General features: G+C 39.9%; 1 protein-coding gene and 1 long non-coding RNA gene across 2 annotated transcripts in view; one reads left to right on the plus strand and one right to left on the minus strand.

Annotated features, from left to right (window-relative positions):
* radil (Ras association and DIL domains) overlaps window positions 1-13,721 on the plus strand; it is an 82,401-nt gene that overhangs the window by 46,684 nt on the left and 21,996 nt on the right. Inside the window, exon 7 of the mRNA XM_068002892.1 lies at window positions 5,666-5,903. Within this exon, the coding sequence (XP_067858993.1) occupies window positions 5,666-5,903 (238 nt within the window). The remainder of the gene's footprint in view (window positions 1-5,665; window positions 5,904-13,721) is intronic.
* LOC137340453 (uncharacterized) overlaps window positions 4,093-13,721 on the minus strand; it is a 32,468-nt gene continuing 22,839 nt past the window's right edge. Inside the window, exons 3-4 of the long non-coding RNA XR_010966810.1 lie at window positions 5,603-5,825; window positions 4,093-4,689 (exon numbers count right to left, since the gene is read on the minus strand). This is a non-coding gene — a long non-coding RNA (uncharacterized lncRNA). The remainder of the gene's footprint in view (window positions 4,690-5,602; window positions 5,826-13,721) is intronic.

The raw sequence follows: 13,721 nt of genomic DNA on the forward strand, positions 1-13,721 counted from the left end.
CTAGTTATTCCCTCAAAAAACTCTAATAGATTTCCCTTTCATAAAACTGTGTTGACTCTGCCTAATCGTATTATGATTTTCTAAGTACCCTGTTACTACGTCCTTAATAATAGATTCTAGCATTTTCTCTACCACTGGCCTGTAGTTCCCTGTTTTCTCTCTCCCTCTTCTTGAATAGCAGGGTTACATTTGTTACCTTCCAATCCATGGGGACCATTCTAGAATCTAGGGAATTCTGGAAGATCAAAAACCGAGGATGTAGGCCATCAGGTCCAGGGGATTTGTCGGCTTTTAGTCCCATTAACTTCTCCAGTACTTTTTCTTTACTAATCTTAATTACGTTAAGTTTCTCACTCTCATTAGACCCTTGGTTCCCCACTATTTCTAGTATGTTTTTTGTGTCTTCTACTGTGAAGACAGGTACAAAATATTTGTTTAATGTCTCTACCATTTCCTTATTCCCCATTATAATTTCTTTTGTCTCAGCCTCTAAGGAACTCACGTTTCCTTTCGCTAATCTCTTCCTTTTTACATACTTGTAGAAGCTCTTACAATCTGTTTTTATATTTCTTGCTAGTTTACTCTCATGTTCAATTTTCTCCCTCTTTATCAATTTCTTGGTCATCCTTTGCTGATTGCTAAAACCCTCCCAATCCTCAGGCTCACTACTGTTTTTGGCAACACTGTAAGCATCTTCTTTTAATCTAATACTATCTTTAACTTCTCTAGTTAGCCACGGTTGGATCATTCTTCCCATTAAGTTTTTACTCCTCAAGGGAATGTATATTCGTTGACAATTATGAATTATTACTTTAAATGTTCGCCATTGATTATCTACCGTCATATCTTTTAATCTAATCTCCCAATCTACCTTAGCCAACTCACCCCTCATACCTATGTAATTGGCTTTGTTTAAATTTAAGATCCTAGTTTCGGACTTAACTCTCAAACTCAATATGAAATTCTGTCATATTATGATCACTCTGCCCCAGAAGATCCTTAACTATAAGATTACTAATTAACCCTGTCTCATTATAAAGTACTAGATTAAAAAAAGAGCCTGTTTCCTAGTTGGTTCCTCGATATATTGTCTCAAATGCATTCCATTAACCTGTCCTCCATACTACTTTTGCTAATTTGGTTTGCCCAGTCTATATGAAGATTAAAGTCCCCCACAATTATTGCATTACCCTTGTTACGTGCTCCTCTAATTTCCTGATTTATACTGTCCAACACTATAACTACTGTTAGGGGGCTTATAAACTACTCCCACCAGCGTTTTCTGCCTATTGTTATTTCTTAGCTCCATCCAGACTGATTCTACATCCTGATTTTCTGAGCTAAGATCCGCTCTCACTTGTGTCTTTATCTCATCCTTTATTATCAGGGCTCCCCCCCCCCTTTTATAATTATAATAATATAGTTTGCACCTGTATAAAATGCAAAATAATGATTATTTTGAGAGTAATTGCTTTTTGAACCCATTAAGCATGTTCTATTGTAGTTAGCACTGGAAATTTATGGCAAATCATTGTTAAATGTTGTCTATAAAATATCAGTGCAAGTGAATATAATATCTATCAACTAGGAACTGGAAGAGAAATATTCTTTGGTCATTCGAGTACCTGGCAGTTGAACTTAATATGAAAGCTGAGAAAATAATTTTTTCAAGAATTATAATATAGTTTGCACCTACATAAAATGCAAAATAATGATTATTTTGAGAGTAAATGCTTTTTGAACCCATTAAGCATGTTCTATTGTAATTAGCACTGGAAATTTATGGCAAATCATTCCAATAAATGTTGTCTGTAAAATCAAGTATGTAGCTATTACGAAATGTTAGTACTCAAAAGAATTTTATGACTCTGGAACCCATAGCTTAGAAATTACTGTTGGCAATATTAGTGGACAAATGCTCAGCAAGTTCTATTGACATTCCTCTGTCGGTTACTACAACACAGGCATTATCCTTTATTTTAAGTGGGTTGGCACCTCCACTGAAATAAAGGACAACAAAATCTCATACGAAGGGTCCGTCTGTTAATATAACCAATAGTAATTTCTAGCTCATATTATTTAAAGGGAACTAATGTGCCTTTATATTTTATGGGATTAACTCTTTCCTAAGCCCTTGTGCCAAGCCTTGTCCTCTCTGGTTTTGGACACAGTAAAAGGAGACAACTGTATACACAGTGTGTGCCATGTTTTCTCCATAACTTGCAACATCACTTGTGCAGGCAAGTATACAATGCTCGACACAGCCTGTGTGGTGGTGCTCCAAGTTTCAGAGAGAAAGGGAGCATTCAATATGTGCAGCAAAAGTTACCTCAAATCTTAACCTCTATTCCCGTGTCAGCAGCAAGTGTGACAGCGAAATAACACACTGGCTTTGCACCTTTCTCATATTTCCAGTACTACTTATATCTGGATCCAAAGCCACACATCTGATGAGCTTCATCAATTCTCAGTTAACTTGATGGATGGGGCCTCCCCTAAGGAGGGGAAAATTGGAGGAAGATCATCTGCATTTAAGGGGAAGCTAGATAAGTACATGAGGGAGAAAGGAATAGACAGATACGCTGATAGTTAGATGAAGTAAGGTGGAAGGAAGCTCGTGTGGAGCCTAAACCCTGGCACAGACCAGTTGGGCCAAATGGCCTGTTTCTGTGCTGGAAATTCTAAGAAATTCTATGTAATCACCTAGTTATTCTTCTGCGTTTCCTAGCAGGTGTTCAAGAATGACATAGAGGCCCTGGAGGTGATTCCTCCCTTAGCCAGAGTTGGTGTATGGTCCAGGAGATGGGGGAGGGGGAGAAAAGCATAATTTTGGCATTCAGCAAAATAACAGAAGTGTAGATTCTTCTGTACCATATTACAACACACCACCAGTGCCCTGCCCATGCAGCAATCCAATGTTGTAGCTGTTTGGCTGAAGGTTTATAGGAAATTCAACGTTATCTGATTCACACAAGCTTAATAAGAGCAAGTCTCAGTATCTCATCACAAGAAAATGAAATTTGCTTCTCCCTGCGCACAGGCTGCACTAGTGTGATACAAGCTGAAGTCCGTCACTCATTTGCCCATATTTCTCGTCTATGTGTAATGCTAGTCCCAATGCAGAGGAAAGGATTAACATCAGAAAATGTGAGTGAATTACAATCGAAAACTCTATTCCCATGTCAGTGAAAAGTTACTTATTTTTTCTGGGGGTAACTTAAAAACTGGACAAATATCAGTGAGATTAATTTTCCTTAGTCCATGCCCATCTCATGGCTAATATTCAGAACAGTGAAATTGACCCGGGGGCTCGTGGTATGGCATAAAACCAATGAGAAATAATTATATCCTCTGCTGCTGCAGTCATCCTGTACTGGCAGTGCTCAGGTAGTTTTGACACGTCAACTGTGTAAAGCTGCCAGCCAGTGAACACAAAAGGAGACACATTTGGCTTAGCAGAAAACTATGGGGCACAGGCGATTTAAAACAAAAATTAAAGAATCTATCTCCTCAACTTTCACAAATCTACTTTGGACACAAAGGGAATCAAGGGATATGGGGATAGGGCGGGAAAGTGGAGCTGAGGTAGAAGATCAACCATGATCTTATTGAATGGCGGAGCAGGCTCGAGGGGTCATATGGCCTACTCCGGTTCATATTTCTTACGTTCTTAGTACATGACTCTAATCATTTGAAAGGGAAATTCATTAAAAAAACCAGCCCTTACCACTACACTAGCTTTTAAAAGTGGAGTTCCACCAACCTCCTCCTGATCAACATAATACACTTGCACAGGTGGTAAAGCATATTGCCCCCGCTCTCAACGCCCCCCCCCCCACAACCCGGTGCCCACTGAAAAACAGCATATTGGCAGAGGCCCACTGAGGTTGGGGCAGATACTACTCACAAAATGATTCTCCCCTTCACCTATTAGTTTAAATATTTGCATTTGATCTTATTTTAGCTGCAGGGCCCAGATGTAAACTAGTTTTTAAAAAAAAATCTGCAAGTTTAAATGTTTAAAGAATTAAAATAAATATAGTCTTTAATCCCAAGGAGGCACAGACTTGGACTCATCATTTATTCTGCTCAGCAAATGGCTATAAATCCTACAAAAAAGGGTGATTACTCAGGGTATTTCAGGTCACAGTCAGTAAATATCTCCGGCACCAAACGTGTACTGGAGTGCTATGAATTAATCTAAATTAATCCATTTGATTTACAGGCTTATTTAAACTTGTATTCGTACCCTTGCGGTTTAGTAAATTCCAGACATGAGGAGTCTGCATTCTTTTCTCTTTGTGGGCTGAAATAGACCTGGGACAAATCACTGGCACAGCAGAATAATCAAACAACTTGGACAGTCATAAATATTTAATTGACTACTAAGTTCCCATTGCAGATTTTTAAAAATGTATTTGTTGTCTATTACTTTCTTCTTTCTCCCTTCCTCTCTCCCCCATTTCACTGCATCAGTCTTTTTGGTAGAGCAGAATTTTTCAGCCCACCGATGGCATTATTTGCCGCCATGCTCAGACTACAGGAGACATGCTGAAATGTTGGTGATGGTGAAGTGAGACGTTCCCTCAGAACTGGATTTTCCTCTTTATTCACCAATAACTCAGGCAAGCCAAATGTGCCTTCTACCGTGTTCACTGGCTGGCAGCATTTTAGAGTTGAGGTGTCATTCTGTGGACAAACCCAGAGCACTAGTGTCAGTTAAGTCTGTTAAGTTGTTTCTCTGAACTTCTAGAGTCCAATTCTCTTCCAAACCATTGCATGCATGTTAAGAAATTAGTGCTGTAATACAGTACTTAAGATACTCGCGTCACACTACATTGGTCAAGGGTTTAAAGATTAAACCCCTCACACTCGAAAGTATCTGATTAGTGAATCTACCAGTTTTACATTGAACTACTGGTTCATCTGTAAAATGAATATTATTAATTAGAATTAGTGACTAGTAAAGCATCACCTTATTCCAAATATTCTCAGAAGAAACAAAGTAGTGTAGCTTTTAGTTTGATACAACAATGCCATTGTCCTCCAGGAGTTTATATTTGATTCTTTGGGTTGAAAAAGTATCACATAAAAACAGCCCAATGGCTCAGTACTTGAGTCAATGGAAATAGAATGTTCCCAGATTTTGTGCTGAGTTAGCTGAGCTAAGTACACTACCACTGGCCTCAGTGCTCCTGGCCAGCAAGACCAAATCAGCCAGGATTACTGCTCCTGATTACAATCCAGTAACTCTTGCCAGAAGGTGCACAGGTGTGGACAGGATCGGGCTCCGTTTTGGTGCTCTAACCCCAGTAGAATAGCCTAAGACTCACTCAGTAAACACATAGCACAAAAATGTCCCCAAATCCAGGACTAAATGATAGTAAGAGAGGCCACAAGGGAAGTATGTGGGAAATGAACATGCCACAAGGCTATAGTTTAGAGTGTCTTTCAAAAAAGTACAGCTTGAGGTGCATTGTCAAAATGATAGTCTGCACTGTATGTGAATGTGGCCTAAGCCAGAGCAGATTCAGAGTGCTTAATAATGTTGTTAGCTGCAAAGTGGATATAAGTTTAACTCTTGAGCATTGTTATCCCTTACCTTGAAGAGTACGTAGGCATGGATTGTAAAAAAAAAACATCATTATTGTTCTTTGTTTTACAGTCGCTCTATGTTGCACTGCCTTCCTTCTTGGATTGCAATCCCTTCCAGACTGAGAGTGGACATTCCTGGATGAATTCTCCTCCCCTCCCAGAGCCAGTTCGCAACGTCATGCAGATATACCAGACGACGCTGGACCTCCTCCACCAGTATGAGGTGCACCCTGAAATTGCAACACAGATGTTTGCTTACCTTTTCTTCTTCTCCAATGCCTCCCTCTTCAATCAGCTCATGGATAGGGGTAAGTTTAACAATGTACAAAGTCATTATTGCATAGAATTTTACAGCATAGAAACAGGCCATTTGGCCCAACAGGTCTATGCCGGTGTTTATGCTCCACACAAGCCCACTCCCACCTTACTTATCTCACCCTATGAACGTATCCTTCTATTCCTTTCTCCCTCATGTGTTTATCTAACTTCCCCTTAAATGCATCTGTGCTATTTGCCTCAACCACTCCATGCAGTAGCAAGTTCCACACTCTCACCACTCTCTGAGTAAATAAGTTTCTCCTGAATTCCTTATTGGATTTATTGGTGACTATCTTATATTTATGGCCCCTAGCTTTGGATTCCCCCACAAGTGGAAACATTTTCTCCGTCTACCTTATCGAACCCCTTCATAATTTTAAAGGCCTCTATCAGGTCTGTTTTCTGTTTTCTAGAGAAAAGAGCCTCACCCTATTCAGTCTTTCCTGATAGTTCTGTTGATGAATTGTTTGGGAGGGCCAGGGCGTTTTCTACAGATAAACGAGAAAATGGATGTGGACAAAACAATTCATAGAATCTTAGAATCATATAGCACAGAAGGAGGCCATTTGGTGTATCGTGTCTGTGCCGGCTGTTTGAAAGAGTTATCCAATTAGTCCCACTCCCTTGCTCTTTCCCCATAGCCCTACAAATTTTTCCTCTTCAAGTATTTATCCAATGCCCTTTTGAAAGTTATTATTGAATCTGCTTCCACCACCCTTTCAGGCAGTGCATTCCAGATCATAACAACTCGCTGCGTAAAACAATTTTTTACTCATGTCGCCTCTGGTTCTTTTGCCAATTACCGTAAATCTGTGTCCTCTGTTTATCGACTATTCTGCCACGGGAAAAATTATGGACAGACTAAATCAGAATGTACCTACCTGTTTGTATAAACCTGTTTATTTCCAAATTATAACTATCTAATGTTTTTGTGCCCTTAACTCAACCCTTATTGTGTTAAAGGACAGTTGAAAATTCACATACAGGTTCAAATTGATGTATTTTTTTTATTCGTTCATGGGATGTGGGTGTCGCTGGCGAGGCCGGCATTTATTGCCCATCCCTAATTGCCCTTGAGAAGGTGGTGGTGAGCCGCCTTCTTGAACCGCTGCAGTCTGTGTGCTGTTAGGAAGGGAGTTCCAGGATTTTGACCCAGCGACGATGAAGGAACGGCAATATATTTCCAAGTCGGGATGGTGTGTGACTTGGAGGGGAACGTGCAGGTGGTGGTGTTCCCATGTGCCTGCTGCTCTTGTCTTTCTAGGTGGTAGAGGTTGTGGGTTTGGGAGGTGCTGTCGAAGAAGCCTTGGCGAGTTGCTGCAGTGCATCCTGTACACACTGCAGCCGCAGTGCGCGGTGGTGAAGGGAGTGAATGTTTAGGGTGGTGGACGGGGTGCCAATCAAGCGGGCTACTTTATCTTGGATGGTGTCGAGCTTCTTGAGTGTTGTTGGAGCTGCACTCATCCAAGCAAGTGGAGAGTATTCCATCACACTCCTGACTTGATTGTATTGATACATTGATGTATGTAAGCTTTTATTTCGCTTTAACGAAAGTTATTTTTTCCTGTAGGTCAACAATGAAACATGCCAATTTCCTCAGCAGAGAGGAGAAATATTTTTACATTTGTTTTCATTATTTCATTCTCTTGTCAGTGAGGTTATCATCATTCTGTCCTGTGAATAAAGCAATAGTAAATAATGTAAATTGGGTCACTTTTGGAGAGACCTTATTTATTATTGTGGTTTTGCATCTGCCTTTTTATTACAAAAAGTGCCCTGTGCAAAATTTAAAGTTGTGCAAATGTTTTATTATGTTCACTTTCATATTTCTCCACACAAAAATGACCTAATTTTGATAAGCTCTCAATTATGCCCAGTGCTTATAGTCCTCTCTGTCATAGGTATGTTCTTCTGACTGGGATATTTAGCTCATAGGTCATGTGGCTTTCTGGTGTCACAGAAAATATCTGTTCTCCACAGTACATTAGCATCAGTACCTTGCCCAATATACCATAAATTAGAGAAATTATTATCAACAATGAAAGTTAAATTAGGTTAGTACCTATTAATTGTTAATTGAAAATAAACTGTGTGGTTTACCAGGTAAATCTTCAGTCAGTGAGGTTGTTGCCTGTTTTAAGCACTTTGTGAACCTTGCATGTAGTCCAGATCTATTGATTTCTTTATAGGGTTTCTTTTGGTTTGTGTAACCTTATCTTTATCGAAACACGAGAGTCAATGTGGCAGACAGCCTTTAATAATGCAGATGTTACCTGCAGGTTATTTAGAGACTCTGCCTGCTGGGATTAATAAAGCAGTGTAAACTATCTCTACTATTTGAGTGCGGGACATACAGTCCAGCAGCACCTTATACAGTTCTCGGTGCAACCTGCACATTCTCACATTTGTATAGCAATAGATAAATAATAAAGTACAAGATATAGTACTGTACGGTGAGAGGAAGCGGATAAAATAATATTTGTAAACCCATAAAAGGCAATAATATGTACTATCACAAGAAGGAAAACCCTTGACCTGTCCCCAGTGCAGACAATACAAAATTGGGAACTAAGTGATCATAGTCACTGGTTTACATTAATCTACTGGCAAATTCTGTTCTTATTGTGTGGGATTCTACTTACTGGCATGACATCGATAATGAGGAAATATTTTCTAGCTCATCACACAGTGAACCTAAAGTGAATCTAAAGTATCATGAATAAGATTTTGCTGTCCTGGTGGCTCAGTTGTTAAGTGCACTGCCAAGTATGAACTGAGTCATTGAGAACAAAAAAGTGCTACGGTCAATTCTCAATATGTGCTGTGTCGTGTGGGGGTGGGAAACATCAGTGCCTCCTCATTGCTGCTTGCCTTCCAGTGACCCCTGCTGGAAAGTGTGCATGTAGGGACATTGCAGAAAGGTGGGTCAAAACTCAACTGTATTGCCCCTCATCATCAAATACATGCCAACAGACACAATCTGGACTTGTATATAGAGGATGGCCACTTGGGTTCAGTACTAGAGCACAGCTAGCACCTGCGGCACTAAATGCCAGCAAGGGTCCATGCCTCAAGGATAGAAGGCAGTTTTTTAAAATTAAAAAATATGAAACATATATGATTAGGAGAGGTATGGTGGCACTCCATATTGGTGCTTCAGTGCACTATGCCATGGGTGGTAGGAGCTTGTTTCCCAATAGGATGGAAGAAGTAAAAATACGCCCCAGCACAAATCCTTGGTCAAGAGTATCATTGGCCAAATTCAGGAAGCAGGTTGCTTACAATCTTGCATGGTGCAGAGAGAATAAATTAATATCTGCAGAAATTCAGGGGGAAAAAAATCCTTGGTGTTTGTGCAGAATGATCATTTGCTGCTGACTACCTGCCAGCTCATTCACCACAAATATATGTTACTGTTTTAAAATTTACTTCTGCTTTTGTGAACAAACTGCATGCAGTTTATTTATAGTATTGCATGTATGAGGATGACACCCCTGGGATGCCTTCTCCACTGGCACCATTTCTCATTGGTCCTGCAGTGAGTGCAGTAAATGAAAATACGTGGCCATAAAAACCACATCACCCAACATCACCGCCACAGCAGTCTATCTTCCACAGCATTATGTTCACATTAGGTATTCTAAACAGAATTTTACAAATAAGCTCAATATTTTGAATTATGCCAAAAAGAAAAAAAACAGATGGAAGACATCATAGAGTGGCCAAAAAAACCCAATGAAAATCGGTATTTCTGAATATATTCGGTCTAACTAAAAGGATGGTCCTAGGAGAGCCGCATCAAACATCAGGGAGTTACTGAATCTCTTTAAGGTTACATGAAGGAAAATCTGCTATGTATACAACAGCACAAAATGAACAGCATCATCAATGATTAAAAGCAAACAAGGCGACAGCTGCTCGGATCGCATTGTAAAAAGAAATGTCAGGCATTTAACCCATTCCCTATGAAACTCGGGTTGGTAGTGGAGTTGGTTCAGTGCTGGACTCAGGGCTGGAAGGTCTTCAAATCTCAGCAGAGGTCACTCACTGTGAAACTTAGTTTGGGTAGCTCAGACAATTCAGCATTGGACTTGCATTCATTAGGCCTTTGGTTTAAATCCCAGCAGAATACGAGAAACAAACAAGCGGTTGTAACGACAGAGCAATGCTTTCCATATTTTTGCTATTTCCCTAGCTATTCAGCAATGGAAATACGTGTCAACATCACACCCAAATAGTCATTTCATGTTCAATGGAGACCAACCTCTGTAAAATCAATGGATGGGAAATTATGGGCAGCATGCTGTGTGCTGGCAGTAGCCTAAGTTTCCCACCACCAAAGGATACTGGGAAAGTTACCCCTACAGGATAGTATCTATGGCCGCACTCCTTAGTAACTAGACTTCCCATTTTTAAGCCACTGCATTGATTTTTGAAGCCTACTGTGGAGCCCAATTCTCCACCTTCCCATCCCCACGAATAGTATATGAAAGGAAGCAATTCACTGAATGCAAGAGTGGGAAACTGAACTAAGCATGGCTTGAATAATTGCAAAAAAATAAAATTAAAACATGCTCTAATTTTAATTTTGACAAGTTTTCCCATGATAAATTATAAATTTAAATGTTTATGCTTCTGCCTGTGAATTTTTATTTTCTCATACATTTTCTAATAATAGTGAATGACCACTTGGTTTGACTGTTCCATTGGGAGTAGTATGTTGATGCTTTAATGTGTGACTCCGTTAATAGGGACACACTGAGTTTAGCTTAAAACTGCACTGAGAATGAGACTTCTTGGATTCAGTTCAAAGTATAGTTGGAATCTTGGTTTCTCAAAAAGCAGTGATTACCAAAAATTGTGCAATATTTGGATTGTTTTCTCTTAAATAGATGTCCTTATATCTCCATTTGTCTCGAGGTTCTGTATGGGTTAACGACATCAGAGGTTTTTTGCTGGTTTCTAAATATGGCGCTTACTTAAAAAATTAACTTGGAGATCACTAAATATTCATGTAGCAGCTCTTTGTGTTGTCAGTCAAACAGTCCTATTCCATATGTTGCAGTTGGCCAATGAATACATCATTTTATAAGCAAAAGGATTTAATGAATTCCTTCAGGGACAAATTTTAAAACATCTGCCAACTATAGTTTTCAAAAAGGAAATAGCAATTGAAACTAACACTCTTGCCTTGTCAGAAACTGGTTGGTAAACAGGCCCATCTCAGGATTGGAGTTCATAATTTAAGATGACAAGCCTGTGCCGGACTGAGGGAGGCCTGGATTGTCCCAGGCTCTGTCCCACGGCTGAGATGTTAAATTGAGGTTCCGTCTTCCTTTTCTGGTGATTCATGTCAATGTTAAAGATCACACAGCACTACTTGAAGACTGGTAGAGAATTCTGCCAGTATTATGGCCAACATTCCTCCCTCAGATAAAGCCAGCAACATCAGACTAAGTGGGCATTCATCTCATTGTTCATGGGACTTTGCTGGTAAAGAATGGCAGCCACAACATGAAGCACTTGGAGAAATTTCAGTGTGATAAGACACTTATTATCACAAACATTTCTAACCGCTCAGCTTTCTTTGGGTATGTACTTTGTTCTAACTTGTGAATACCAAATTGAAAAGGAAAAGAGAAGCATGAATCTGTATTTGGAACCCAAGTGCCATGGGAATTGAGATATTCTTCAGGAAAGTCTCCATAAATGCCTCAATTTTCCTATTTCCAGCATTGTGAGACCAGGCAATAATCTGTGTCTGAGCATTTCTGGTATAAGGATAAATAGGGAAATTAGAAGAATTTTTTTTCACACACAGAGGGTTATTAGGACTTGGAATGCTTTAACACAAGTGGCTATTGAGACAGAAACTAGAATATTATTTGAAATGAAGTTGGATAGATATATGAAAAGGCAAAATATAGAAGGAAAAAGGGAAGGGTGGGGAAATTGAATCAGATTAATAGCTCCAGTTGAAGAGCTAGTACCTGCACAGGTGCAAAGAACTAAATGGCCTCTTTCTGTGCTATAGGGAAATGTCTACATATGATGGCATATGCATTGTTGTGTGTAATATGTGTTTCATAGGACAGACAGTTCTTTCCAATGCTGGACACACACAACCAGAGCACTGTAATCTCCCAACCCCAACCCAAAAGAAAATGCCAAGAAGAAATCATATAATATTTTACAGATAATGTTTTATATTTCCAGCAACAACATTAGTCATTAGATCAAGGCAACTTGTTCAAACCATAAGCAAGACAGTAAGGTCATACTCCCCATGTGTCCAAACATTGGAATATACCCTCGTAATCAGACTTTGTGATTTTTATGGACACTTGTGTCGAATTCACAGGCCAAAAGTTTCATCTGATTTCCAGATGGTTAGAGCACACACGAGTTGACCATACATTGACAGTCTGTCATCGTTTCCATTGGAGCATATTGGAAAAATTCTTTCCCAAATATGGCAATGGATTGGTAAATGATGCACCCTGCCAAACAGTCATACCATTTGCTCCATATACTTTAGCAAGCAAAGCATCCCTATCCAGTAATGTCATACAAGCAGCCCAGTTGACTACATGTTTGGAAATGTTCGAAGCTAGAATTAGTCAAAATAAAATACTGTGAAGAGTTGTGGAAGAAAAATGTTCCTTTCCCCTTCAAGAACTGAAACCTGGCTCGCACAGCTTCAATAATTCATGAGTATTTAAACATCCATTGATTTTTCGATACATCAGAGCTAAAGAGCGTTCCAGTAGTTTAGAAAGTACTTAACTCTATCAGTACTGAAACACATCTTTAAAATATACACAGATTTTCATTCATATAAATATCTGCAAAATTAATTTCCGGTGCCCAGGTGGCTCAGTTATTAAATGCACTGCCCACTGTGGAACCGAGCCATACAAACTAGAAAACCCATAATGAAACAGCATCTTTGGAAGTCTCGAATAATTTTCAGTTTGGACTTCACTTAAATGCCACCACTTGTGAGAGGGTGGGAAATCAGCCAGCTCCTACCCTGAGCCACCGGCAGCAGGCCGGAGTTTTTGTGGGCCCAGCAAGAGCAGTGCTGCTCCTGGCAAAAATTAATTAAACACGTCCTGGGCCATTTTTTGAATGGTCTCCCTTTAAGGACCACAGGTGAGGCCACTCAATGTGTGGTACAAATGGGAAGAGCATGTACAGTACGCGTGCTTCTACCTCTGTGTTCTGGAGGTACCTGCAGGTGGCTCTGTCCACTTTTGATGCTGCCTGACTAGTACTTTTTTGAAGTGTAGTCACTGTTGTAGGAAACGCGGCTGCCAATTTGCATCTAGCAAGATTCCACAAACAGCAATGTGATAATGACCAGATAATCTGTTTTTAGGTGTTGGTTGATGGATAAATATTGGCCTGGACACCAGGGAGAACTCCCCTGCTCCTCTTCAAAATAGTGCCATGGAAGCAGTTGCGTCCATCTGAGAGGGCAGACTGGCAGATCTTAGTTTAAACGTCTCACCCAAAAGATGGCATCTCCAACAATGCAGCTCTCCCTCAGTACTGGCATTGGAGCGTCAGCTTAGATTTTATGCTCAAATCTCTGGAGTGGGACTCGAACCGACTAGCTTCTGACTCAGAGACAAGAGCGCTACCAACTCACCCACGGCTGACACTTTTCCTCATCTTGAAAATGTCAAGGATACGGGGAAATTCCCAATAGAAAACATATTGAGGTCATTTTGATTTTGGACGATAGTGTAAAACAAGCAATAGCGAATCGGCAGCTCGTTTTACATCTCTCCCGATTTTTATTT

The sequence above is a fragment of the Heptranchias perlo genome, chromosome 22, assembly GCF_035084215.1.
Source record: "Heptranchias perlo isolate sHepPer1 chromosome 22, sHepPer1.hap1, whole genome shotgun sequence".
NCBI classification, from domain to species: Eukaryota; Metazoa; Chordata; class Chondrichthyes; order Hexanchiformes; family Hexanchidae; genus Heptranchias; species Heptranchias perlo.